The 12077-nt window shown below is 41.8% G+C and overlaps 1 protein-coding gene and 1 long non-coding RNA gene across 2 annotated transcripts; both read left to right on the top strand.

The window, feature by feature from the left end:
* Positions 1-42: 42 nt before the first annotated feature.
* Positions 43-2893, top strand: LOC146697376 (uncharacterized). Its single transcript, XR_014923394.1, has 3 exons — positions 43-113; positions 195-259; positions 741-2893. It is a non-coding gene; the product is annotated as an uncharacterized LOC146697376 (long non-coding RNA).
* Positions 2894-3510: 617 nt separating this feature from the next.
* Positions 3511-11477, top strand: LOC146697375 (4-hydroxybenzoate polyprenyltransferase, mitochondrial-like). Its single transcript, XM_085476084.1, has 7 exons — positions 3511-3754; positions 4506-4672; positions 4853-4974; positions 5222-5307; positions 5412-5545; positions 10804-10992; positions 11104-11477. Exons 1-7 carry the CDS (start codon positions 3733-3735, stop codon positions 11218-11220), a joined length of 837 nt encoding a protein of 278 aa, XP_085332210.1. The 5' UTR covers positions 3511-3732; the 3' UTR covers positions 11221-11477.
* Positions 11478-12077: the final 600 nt, after the last annotated feature.

The raw sequence follows: 12077 nt of genomic DNA, 5'->3' as shown, positions 1-12077 counted from the left end.
CCCCCCTTTTAAAAGTCTTTTCTGTTTTTGTGATGGTGTTGTTTTCTGTTTCTATGGCCGGCGATATAGGTATTATAATGTCCAATGAAAGGTATTAACAAATCCTCCATACTGTAAGTGTTATATAGCACCGCATATTTAAATAAATGGGCGCTATTGTTATTAAAAACTTATAACAGAAATCCTTTTTTCAGGCTCGGTTTCTATCGCAGGCAGTTGGCCACGTGCTTGCAGTGACGATGCTTGCTGAGCTGCACAGGTCACAAAGATAGCAAGAAAAGCTTTGTTTTACCAATATCACCTTGGTATCCCAGAGAAATTTTATACTGATGTTGCAGACTTTTGCAGAGGGTCTGGCTTTTACAACAAGATGAAAGCTAAAACATTCTAGGGGAAAATTAAAGGATCTAGATTTGTGTCACATATCACATCTTCACAGCAGTTTTTGCTCAATATGTTTCAAATTCACTCTTTATATGTTCATGATGCGCAAATCCTTTCGAGGCAGATATCCTGCTTTAAGCAGGAGGCCGTTTGTGTAAAAAAGGAACGACCATCTCTCAAACGAGAAGGGGCTTAAGAGTTTATCTTTCACGATCTTATAATGCAGTGAATGCAGCCATTCCTCATCTCACAATGAATAGTACTCATACTAAAAAAGTACAAAATGAAAGCATGTTTTTCATTATCAACTGCACCACTTAACCAGCCACACTGCTCTGTTTCTATTCTCATTGTAGTCTTTGGGGCGATCGTGGCTCAAGAGTTGGGAGTTCGCCTTGTAATCGGAAGGTTGCCGACATACATCGCAGCTTTACGTCAACTCCGAAGCCCTTTGGAACAGGGCCCTGTGCAGCACTGTTCAGCAAGAGCAGTGAGGTTTCAGTTGTAATGCTGCTTACATTTGTCACATGTTTTTTGCATATGCAATAATGTTGCATATTCCACAGCCCTACCCTGTCTTGACAAGTAAATTTAAGAATCTGTTTAGGACTTATTTAGCTTATTACTCACTTTGAATTTTTTTTTAATTGAAACTAAGCTTCTGGCTTATTGGTGTTATTTTAGTCATTATGCAGCCGTATTGTTTGTAAAGTTGGTGAAGCCTGCAGTCGGCTGAAACTGAAGAAGTCACATAGATAAGTGATAAAATGTTTCTACTAAACGCTGGGTCCAGATGAACAGAAATAAATTTCTAGGATCCGATCAGTTTACACTGACTACTACTCCATGGTTGTTTTGTATGTTAACAAGAACAAAATAAGTGAAGTAGACTTACAGGGCTTGTTCAAAGAGGTTTTCCAACATATGGTTTTAACCAAAAAAGCATGGGTGCTTTTTCCTTAATAAGTGCAAAAAAAGAAAGAAACAGGCAATTGTTAAGAACGCCTTAGGTGAAGCAGTGTTAGATAAACTAACAAAACACTGCTATTAAAAAAACTATTGGCATATAAAAGCTTCCATTAAGCTGAATATTATTTATATTATTGCATACATATGGTTGACAGAAAGTGACCTCTGTAGCTATTTCCCATTGAGGATTGCAAAAGAAACCACAAAAACGAATAAAACCAACTTACTGATTGTTTGTACATGTGCAGAGGAGGCAAAGTGGATATACTGGATAAAGAATGCTGAATATGGAGCTGCCATAATAAAAAATAAAAACTAGTTAGTGTGAGACCTGGTTTTTATTTAACCAGTAAGGAAATTGTGATGCACACTCCACACCAGTTGGAGGCGCTGGTCCTCCAACTTGTCTGTCAGCCTCAAAGAAGAGACGACCAATGACGACCCAGCAGGGAAGTATTGATGTGGTTGTCATCTGTCCAGTGTTTGGTCTTTTTAAAATCGGTATATTCTCTATTGTAACCTTCATTGTAAGCTTGCTTTGGCGTTATATCACACTAGAGTTAGCAAGTGTGTTGGTAGCATTCAGAGCATATTTCTCCTGTTTTGGCTTCCTGTTAAATCCAGAATTGAATTCAAAATCCTGCTCCTCACATACAAGGTCTTAAATAATCAGGCCCCATCTTATCTTAATGACCTTGTAGTACCATATCACCCTATTAGAGCACTTCGCTCTCGCTCTGCAGGCCTACTTGTTGTTCCTAGAGTATTTAAAAGTAGAATGGGAGGGAGAGCCTTCAGTTTTCAGGCCCCTCTTCTGTGGAACCAGCTTCCAGTTTGGATTCAGGAGACAGACACTATCTCTACTTTTAAGATTAGGCTTAAAACTTTCCTTTTTGCTAAAGCATATAGTTAGGGCTGGATCAGGTGACCCTGAATCCTCCCTTAGTTATGCTGCAATAGACATAGGCTGCCGGGGGATTCCCACGATGCATTGAGTTTTTCCTTTCCAGTCACCTTTCTCACTCACTATGTATTAACAGACCTCTCTGCATTGAATCATATCTGTTATTAACCTCTGTCTCTCTTCCACAGCATGTCTTTTATCCTGTCTTCCTTCTCTCACCCCAACCGGTCGCAGCAGATGGCCGCCCCTCCCTGAGCCTGGTTCTGCCGGAGGTTTCTTCCTGTTAAAAGGGAGTTTTTCCTTCCCACTGTTGCCAAAGTGCTTGCTCATAGGGGGTCATATGATTGTTGGGTTTTTCTCTGTATCTATGAAGCGCCTTGAGGCGACTTATGTTGTGATTTGGCGCTATATAAATAAAATTGAATTGAATTGAATTATATTTTCAGTGATAGCTTAGCCTTGTTACTGTAACACCAGCTTGTCTCATGTAGGTGTGTACAGTGTCTTACCTAAACAGCTAAAACAGTCAGGTTGTTTCAGCCAAAAGTTTCACACATCTCTGTTTCTGTTGTACCAAATGTATTTGTTTAACCTTCGTTTGCATGTGTCTTTCTGCTTCTGTGTGTGCAGAGAGACACCATGTTCCCAGCCAAGCTAGCTTTGAGCACTCTGAAAAGGATCCACCATGGAGCTTGTTATCGATGTCAATTGTTAGATTATAATATTATTTTATGCCATGTTATACCCCTAACTAAAGATTGTGAATTATTATGTAGTTTTAGTTTTCATTATTCTCCTGAATTAGAAGAAGCTGATAACTATTGCATTCGTTAAACTGATTTGCATTACATTAGACTGCTGATTTATTGTGGATGAATGATATTGTTTTATGATGTTATAAGAAATACTGTTTGCAGAAAGTCATCGCCTTATTTGTCTGATTAGAAGAGAACAGAATATACTGGAGTTTTCTGCCCCAACTCAGCAGGAGCAGATAAACGGGGAGCCAAGGTCGTAGCTTAGGCGCCGTGTGAGAGAAAAGCATGTGAATGTTTAGGCTTTTATGATAAGGTGGGAGAACCAGAGGCTATAAGAGTTTGAGCAATGCTCCACCATTTTGAGATCTGAGGCTGTCTGCATCAGTGTCCATCTCCCACGTGTGTGATCATTAAAATCATCGTTTGACTTGACCCGGCCGGACCAGTGTTGTTATTGTGGTTTTTCTCTTGTCTCCATCCCCAATATTTTGAACCATAACACTTTCTACCTGCTTCATCCAGAAGGAAGGGATACAGGCTGGAGATGGGCCCCCCTCAGACTCCCGTGTGTGGAAGAGAAAGCCTAAGAACCAATCTGCAATCTGGTCATCAATAAGACTTCTTGAAACACAGCAAAACGGGAGAAGACGGTTCAGTTTATCAGCTGCTACTATAGTAAATTCAGCACCAGTACACGTCCAACCGTACCTCCGGCTGATGAGGCTGGACAAACCTATAGGTTTGTACTTATATGAACATCACATTGTTGGGTTGTCGTGTCTTCATTCGCTCACCCCAACCAGTCGCGACAGATAGCCGTCCCTCCCTGTTAAAAGGGAGTTTTTCCTTCCTACTGTGACAAAGCAAGCTCATGTACTGAGGTTTAACTTCAGCAGGTCATTATGACCATGTCTACACATTCATTTTCTGCTATGCAATGATTTTTATCTGTGTCAGTTTAAAAGAAAAATATTGATATCTAGAATATTGCAGAATTTTGACTTTATTCCAAACATGCACTCTTTAAGCCCAGAACGATTTTTAGCAGCATTTTCACCATGTTAACAAAACAGAACAAAACAAGAAGCTATATAACATTAATACAGTCTTCAGAAAACAAATGGCTAAAATAAGCACGTCATCTTTGACCTTGTAGAGCTATTAACTGGCACTAACAGGGAAGCATCTTTGTAAGCATGTAGCCCTAACTCATGATGTAGATAATAATTGTTAAAATTGTTCTTTGAAAGAATCCTACCAAACTGTAAAACTCTTATGTAATTACTGTGTAAGACAATGAGTCTAAAATATCTTGCCCCTGCATTTTTTCAGTGTCACTGCACAGATGCATCTAAAACCAAACCACATTTAAAATGCCACCAGATTAATGTAGCTATTGGCTGCGCATTCATCTCTTTGTGGGCTTTGTTTCTGTTCTTATCTTACTTCCTTGTTTAATTCCCTTGAAATTCATTGCCTTTTAATCATAGGGACATGGCTGCTGTACCTCCCCTGTACATGGAGCATTGCTCTGGCTGCTAACCCTGGATGCTTCCCAGATCTGGGCATGCTCACACTGTTTGGTACAGGTGCTCTTCTCATGAGAGGGGCCGGCTGCACCATCAATGACATGTGGGACAAAGACTTCGACAAAAAAGTAAATGAGATTTTCTTACAGCTGACTCCAAACAAAGAACAGGACATGTTTTTGCAATAAAGTAAATTAAACTTCCATTTCTAAGCAGACGTTAGACTTACCTGTGTCACTGTCACTCCCCTGCTCAAAGTGTTTATTTTTCAGCTCTGATAAATTGAAAGTGTTTGTGTTTTTGCGCAGGTGTCCCGCACAGCCTCTCGACCAATCGCATCAGGAGAGATTTCTCGAATGCAGGCGCTGGTCTTCCTGGGAGGGCAGCTCTCGCTTGCACTTGGGGTTCTTTTGTGTCTCAACTATTACAGGTACTCAGAATCAATTTTATGTATGAACGTTAATGACATTTTATTAGGAAAATATAAATAGAAGAATAGGAACAGGTATATAGGTTAGATTAAATCCTCCGAGTCATGAGAAAAAAAAATTAGTGCAACAGTTGAACTGGATCACAATATTACTACAGTGTGTTAATTTTCATAGTGTAACTAAAAGTGATTATTTATCCAGTTATTTTGCAGTCTTTCCCTCACATTGTTCAAAATGCTCTCACAGTATAGCTCTGGGTGCTGCTTCTTTATCTCTTGTTATCACCTACCCACTGATGAAGAGGTTCACTTACTGGCCACAGTTTGTGTTGGGTATGTGCTGTGTAAAGTTATCTTGTAGTGTTCTTTGTCTAGAGTTAATATTTTACAGACTATCAGAGCTATAGCTGTTCTCTTGTTCTCTTCTCTCACTTTAGGACTCACTTTCAACTGGGGCGCTCTGCTCGGCTGGTCCGCTATTAAAGGCTCTTGTGATTGGTCCGTGTGTCTCCCGCTATACTTCTCAGGAGTGATGTGGACGCTGGTATATGACACAATATACGCACATCAGGTAAAGTAGTGGGCCTGAGAGATCGCACCACTTCGTTCCTATTAAACACAATTCTTTCCTTAAACCAAAGGCTGAGTGCAGTAAATGTAAAAGAACGCTCTCATACACCAAGACTACCCTGAACCAATGATACCTGGCAACATGCTTTTTTTAATGCCAAATTCTGACACTGCCATTTAAGTGTTGCAGCAGAAATCATGACCAAGGTCATCAGCACCAGACCAGGAAAGCAGTTTTTCCAGTCACCTGTTGTCCAATTTAGCTTGCAAATGATAGCTTCAATTTCCTGACAGGAGCCCCCAATGTGCTTTTCTGCTGCTGTAGCCCATCGTGTTGTGCGTTGAGAGATGCTTTTTAGCAGATGTTCTTCTGAGTGGTTATTTGAGTTAACCTTGCCTTCCTATCAGCTTCCTTTCTGTCCATTCTCCTCTAACCTCAGACATCAATAAGGGATTTTTGCCCAGGTGAACTGGTATACATAATAAAGTGACTGTTGAGAACCTGTAAATTTAAGAAGAAAGGAACCGAGAAACTGAAACTAATTTAAAAACAGTTTAAACTGTGAGTACATGGTAGCTGTTCCTTTATATTTAAGAAATGCAGTTTAAGGGATTGCAGTTTACTGTGTTTACTGATGTTTTTCTTTGAGGTGAACATGAGATTAATGTGTCCTATGTTCGTTCGATCAATCAATCAATCAATCAATCAATCAATCAATCAATCAATCAATCAATCAATCAATCAATCATTATTTATAAAGCACTTTTCATACAAAAAATGTAGCACAAAGTGCTTTACATAGTTAAAAGCAGCCCACCCCACCCTCCAACTCACTCCCCACACTCTCATTAACATAAATGATGTGAATACACACATATCCCCCCCCCCCCCCCCCCCCACACACACACACACACACACACACGCGCACACTTAAAGAGTAAAAATTGGGCTGGGTTCACATGAGCCAAGTGAGGAAACACTATAACAGGGAGCCGTCTGCACCGAGAGCCGGTCACAGACCGCAGCCTCCAGGCTGGGCACACAGCAGGAGGGAGGCAAAGGAGCCCCCCAGCCAGGCTGAGAGGACCCCCAGCGACCCAGCAGCCACGGTCGATCACAGCCCCGGTGCAGAGAGCCCCCTCCGAGGAAACACTGGAGATATGCCACAATAGGCTATATACAGGGTAAAAAGATAAAATAAATAAGAAGGGGATACAATATAAATATAAATAGAGTAAGAAGATTAAAAAATGGATAAGAATAAAATCAATAAATATTAGGTAAAGCCTAAATTAATAATAAAATAGCAGGATAGAATAAATAAGCATAAAATAAATAAACGCTAAGTAAAAGCTAAATTAAAAAGGTGGGTCTTGAGCCTGTTCTTAAAAACATGTACGTTCTCTGCGGCCCTGAGCTCCTCCGGCAGGCTGTTCCACAGACGAGGACCATACCACTGAAAAGCTGCCTCTCCGTGAGTATGTGTCCTGACTTTAGGGACAATCAAAAGGCCAGTACCAGAGGACCTCAAGGTCCGCGAGGGTTCATATGGTAAAAGCAGATCTGAGAGATAAGAAGGCCCAAGACCATTAAGACATTTAAAAACCAATAAAAGAACTTTAAAATCTATCCTGAAACACACGGGGAGCCAATGCAGCGATTCTAAAACCGGTGTAATGTGGGCCCGCCCTCTGGTCTTCGTCAGCACACGAGCTGCCGAGTTTTGCAAAAGTTGTAAAGTTGAAATATTCTTCTTAGGAAGACCAGAGAGCAGGGCATTACAGTAATCAATGCGACTGGTAATAAAAGCATGCATCAGCATCTCCGTGTTGGCCCGAGAGAGAATTGGGCGGACTCTGGCTATATTTTTTAGATGATAAAATCCAATTTTGGTTACATGTTTAATATGTGGGATAAAACCAAGCTCAGAGTCAAAAATAACACCCAGGTTTTTCACTTGTAGCGAAGGACATAGTGAAAATGCCTCTAATTTAGACAAGAGTTTCTCTCTCTGAGCCTCAGGACCGACAATTAAAACTTCAGTCTTGTCCTGGTTAAGCTGTAAAAAGTTTTCTGCCATCCAAGATCTTATATCTAAAATACAGTTAAAAAGGGCATCCATTGGTCTGGTGTCATCAGGAGACACAGAGATGTACAGCTGCGTGTCATCAGCGTAACTGTGAAAGTTCACTCCATGCCTCCTGATGACACTGCCGAGAGGGAGCATATACAAATTAAAAAGTACAGGGCCTAAAACCGACCCTTGAGGCACACCACATGTCATTTTATGGATCTTAGAGGAGCATGTATCCATACTCACCATAAAAGTTCTGTCAGAGAGATAGGAAGTGAACCAGTTGTGTACAGCACCAGAGAGGCCTACCATGTGTTTCAGTCTGTTTAAAAGAATAGCGTGGTCTACTGTATCAAAGGCTGCGCTTAGATCCAGTAGCACCAGGACTGAGAGCTTTTGGGCGTCCCAGTTACATCTAAGATCATTTAAAACCTTTAGGAGAGCCGTCTCTGTGCTGTGGTTCACCCTAAATCCAGACTGGAATATCTCCAGGATCTTTCTATCATTTAGAAAATCATTAATCTGAGTAAAAACAAGTTTTTCTAAGATTTTACTTAAAAATGGTAAGTTGGATACAGGTCTGTAGTTATTAAAATCATTACAATCCAAATTGCTCTTCTTCAGAAGGGGCCTCACCACCGCCGTTTTAAAGGCAGCAGGGAAGACACCCAACTGAAGAGAGCAATTCATCATGTATAAAAGCTCAGCCTCAAAAAATCCATAAAGTGTTTTAAAGAGTGAAGAAGGGATTGGATCTACAAGACATGTGGTGGGTCTCACTGTGGAGAAAACTTTCTTAAGGTTCTCAGCATTAACCAGGACAAAGCTGTCCAGTGTCTCCTCAGGTACAATCGAGCCCGCAGATGTGTTTACAAACATATCGCGATTAGATAAAATATCAGATCTGATGGCGCTGATTTTTCCCCTGAAGTGGTCTGCAAACTGCTCACAGAGTGAGTCTGTGGGGGTTCTTTGGGAGCTGTTAAAATCAGGGTTAAATAAATGATCTATGGTGGAAAAGAGGACCTTGGGATTATTTTTGTTATTACTGATTATTTTGGCGAAGTATGAATTTCTTGAATTCCTTAATGTATTATTGTACACTTTAAGTTGCTCGCAAAATATTTGATGGTTGATAGTATTTTTATTTTTCCTCCACCTCCTTTCTGCTGCCCTGCAATTTCTTTTGAGTTTTTTGACTTCTTCGTTTCTCCAGGGTGATACGTGTTTTACGTTAATGTTTTTGGTGGTGAGTGGAGCAACGGAGTCAAGGCTTTTTTTCAGTTTGCTGTTGAAATGATTAAAAATCAAATCGCAGGGTGCAGGTAAAATCGCAGGGGGGCATTCGTCTAAAACCCTGGTAAAATTTGCAGCCACTTCAGAGGTTAGATAGCGCCTCCTCACAGTTCGCACCGAGGTCTCCCGCTGAATAAAACCGGTGATGTTAAAAAACACACAGTAGTGGTCAGAGACAGCCAAGTCAACAACAGAGGACACGCTGGTGGACAGCCCATGGGTGATGACCAGGTCCAGAGTGTGTCCTCTGTTGTGAGTCGGCTGCGTGACGTGCTGGGTAAAATCCAAACAGTGAAGAATGTTTAAGAATTCTTTTGATGCAGGGTCAGAAGGATGATCTATGTGCAGGTTAAAATTATCATATTATATTTTGAATGTATGTTTGTTAAAAATTCTGAGAATTCCTTGATAAAAGCAGCACTGTCTTTAGGTGGTCTATAAATTGTGACAGATAAAACTGGAGGGCTGCTGAAAACAATAGCGTGGAATTCAAAAGTGGTAAAATGATCAAGTAAAATTTGTTTGGAGGTGAGTGTGTTGTTGGCTAAAGATGCAGTCCCACCACCTCTCTTACCACTTCTAACAGAAAAGGAGAAATTAAAATTTGGTGGGGAGGCCTCAGTGAGAACAAACTGGTGCATCCGAACCCAGCCATGTTTCAGTTAAAAATAAACAGTCAAGTTTATTATCTAAAATTAAATCATTAATAATAAAAGACTTGTTCAACAGAGAGCGGACATTTAAAAGTGCCATACTGATTGAGACTGGTGGATTTTTGACAATAGAGTTGAATGGATGTTGATATTTTTGAAGAGGCCGGAGGTTATTAATGTTTTTGGAGTTACTAGATTTATGATAATTCTGTTGCTCTCTGTTTGTGATTATGACGGGTATTGTGTTGACTGTGGGAGAGAGAGGTCCGAGTCCAGAGTTTTGTGTATTACTGTTAAAAGTGGAACAAATATAGGAGCTGGGACCAGGGGAACATCAGTCAGTGGCAGACAGATCTGCAGGTAATGTCAATTTGGGGTAGTGACAGGGCGATGTGCGGGAGTGCTGTACGCCAAATGCCAAATTGGCGGACAGCAAACGGCGTCCCCAGGCGTTGAGGTGGAGCCCGTCTGCCCCAAAAAGATGCCTCCTCTCCCAGAAGGCATCAAAATTGTTAATAAAACCCACGCCGTGGGAGACACAGGCGGAGGAAAGCCAGGTGTTAAGGCTGAGCAGCCGGCTGAAACGGCCTATCCCTCTGCCACAGGTGGGGGTGGGCCTGGAGATAAAAGCACTCACCTGCAACTGACCAAGGAGGCTGAAGAGTTGGAGGAAGTCCAACTTCAGCAGCTCAGATTGCTGTTTGGGGATGTCATTGGTGCCGATGTGGATGATGAGCCGGTTAACCTGTGGGTGGGATGCCAGAATGTTGGGAATTCTGTCCACTATGTCAACAACAGTGGCTCCCGGGAACGACAGCGTGAGCGCCCCCCTCATCCGCACGTTCCTGACGATGGAATCCCCGAGGACCAGCGTGGAGAGAGGAGGTGCTACCGGGGGCTGCTGGCCATCTGAGACGCCCGCGCCGCGGCACCGGGGGTGTTCAGATGGAGATGCGCCAGCCGGACTGCGTGAGTGACTCCCAGGTAGCCGCGCCGTGGGTCCTCTTCTCCGAGGAGCCGGGGTAAAGCACAGCTCTCCGCGGTGAGTTTGCACCACAGCGTCGGGTTGCCCACCGCGGCTCCGGGGGCGTAGTGGTGGAGATGGCGCAGACCTCAGCGACACAGCGGGATGGCGAGGGCTAGCGGTCAGAGGAGGAAAGTCCACAGGATCCAGGATGTTAAAGTAGGGACCTTGATTGACTATGGCCTCGTGTTGTTTTGTCTTTCATAAATAGGATAAGGAGGATGACATCAAAGTAGGAGTCAAATCTACTGCACTGAGGTTCCAGGAGCAAACCAAACCCTGGCTGAGTGGCTTCGTTGTGGCCATGATGTCTGGACTGGTATTAGCTGGGGTCAATGCTGAACAGACTCTCCCTTACTATGCTGTACTCACCGGTGTAGCAATGCACCTGACAAACCAGGTGAGGATCATGGTCAACTTTAATACAACATTTAAATGAGAAACATGCACAGATTCATGTGTTTTAAGATTAGGTTTTCCATTGAAGTATATTTATTTTCTTCTCTCGTAGATTTACACATTAGACATCAACAAACCAGAAGACTGCTGGAAAAAGTTTGTTTCAAACAGAAACCTTGGACTGTTGTTGTTTTTAGGTATTGTTGTCGGGAATTTGTGGAAAGAATAAAGACAGACTCTGAAGAAATGAACAAGCCTTCATATAATTAGAGACGATGTTTTATTACATTTGTGTGTTTTGTTTTTTATGAGAAGCACTCTTTTAACAACTTATGTATTTTCAAAAATGCCAGCAAATCTAAATTGAAATTGCTGCAATAAGTTTGACCACCAGGGAGCAGTATGATTCCTCCTACCTGATGAATGTACTGTACGCCAGTGGCCTCATTACTTTGTTTTGGTCCATAAAACACATAAATATCTGGGTCTTTGCGCGACATCCTTCATAAGTCACTGGTTGACATTGGTGCTCTTTGTTTTTATGCTGGCCAGGCAGCATTTACCCACTTTACCTGTGATTATGTGTCAGAAACCACTTCCAGTTATTAATTATAGGACTTTGGTGAGAGTCGGCGTGTAGATCTGCAGACTTTACTGGTTCTTTTTAGTGCTTTTGCAACATGAGACTGCTCTCACCCATGATGTTTCAGTACTCTAAAACTTTTAAACAAATTTTAAAGAGAATTCATTTACATCCAGTCCAGTGAAAAACTAAGTACATCTTCCAATATAGAAGGTATGTTTAGTTGCAATAACTTAATCATTTTCTCTATGAGTTTATCAGTTCCTTACATTGTTGTAGAGGAATTTCGGCCCACTCTTCTTTACAGTGTTGCTTCAGCTTGATATTTGCAGGCATTTGTTTATGCAAAAGTTTCTTAAGATCCCACCACAGCAATTGAATCAGGTTGAGCATGAAAAGGGGAAAAAACAAAGCTTGGACACTGCTAGCACGGCGCCCACACAAACGCAAAGCAGGGGCTGAAGCATAGCTGAATATGTTTCCAAACCAACTTCATTCTAAGC

The sequence above is a fragment of the Copadichromis virginalis genome, linkage group LG12 (genome assembly GCF_057382275.1).
Source record: "Copadichromis virginalis isolate Kocher_CV1m ecotype Utaka linkage group LG12, C_Virginalis_male_GT1.1, whole genome shotgun sequence".
In the NCBI taxonomy this organism is placed as follows: domain Eukaryota; kingdom Metazoa; phylum Chordata; class Actinopteri; order Cichliformes; family Cichlidae; genus Copadichromis; species Copadichromis virginalis.
This window is presented reverse-complemented; position numbering and strand designations above follow the sequence as displayed.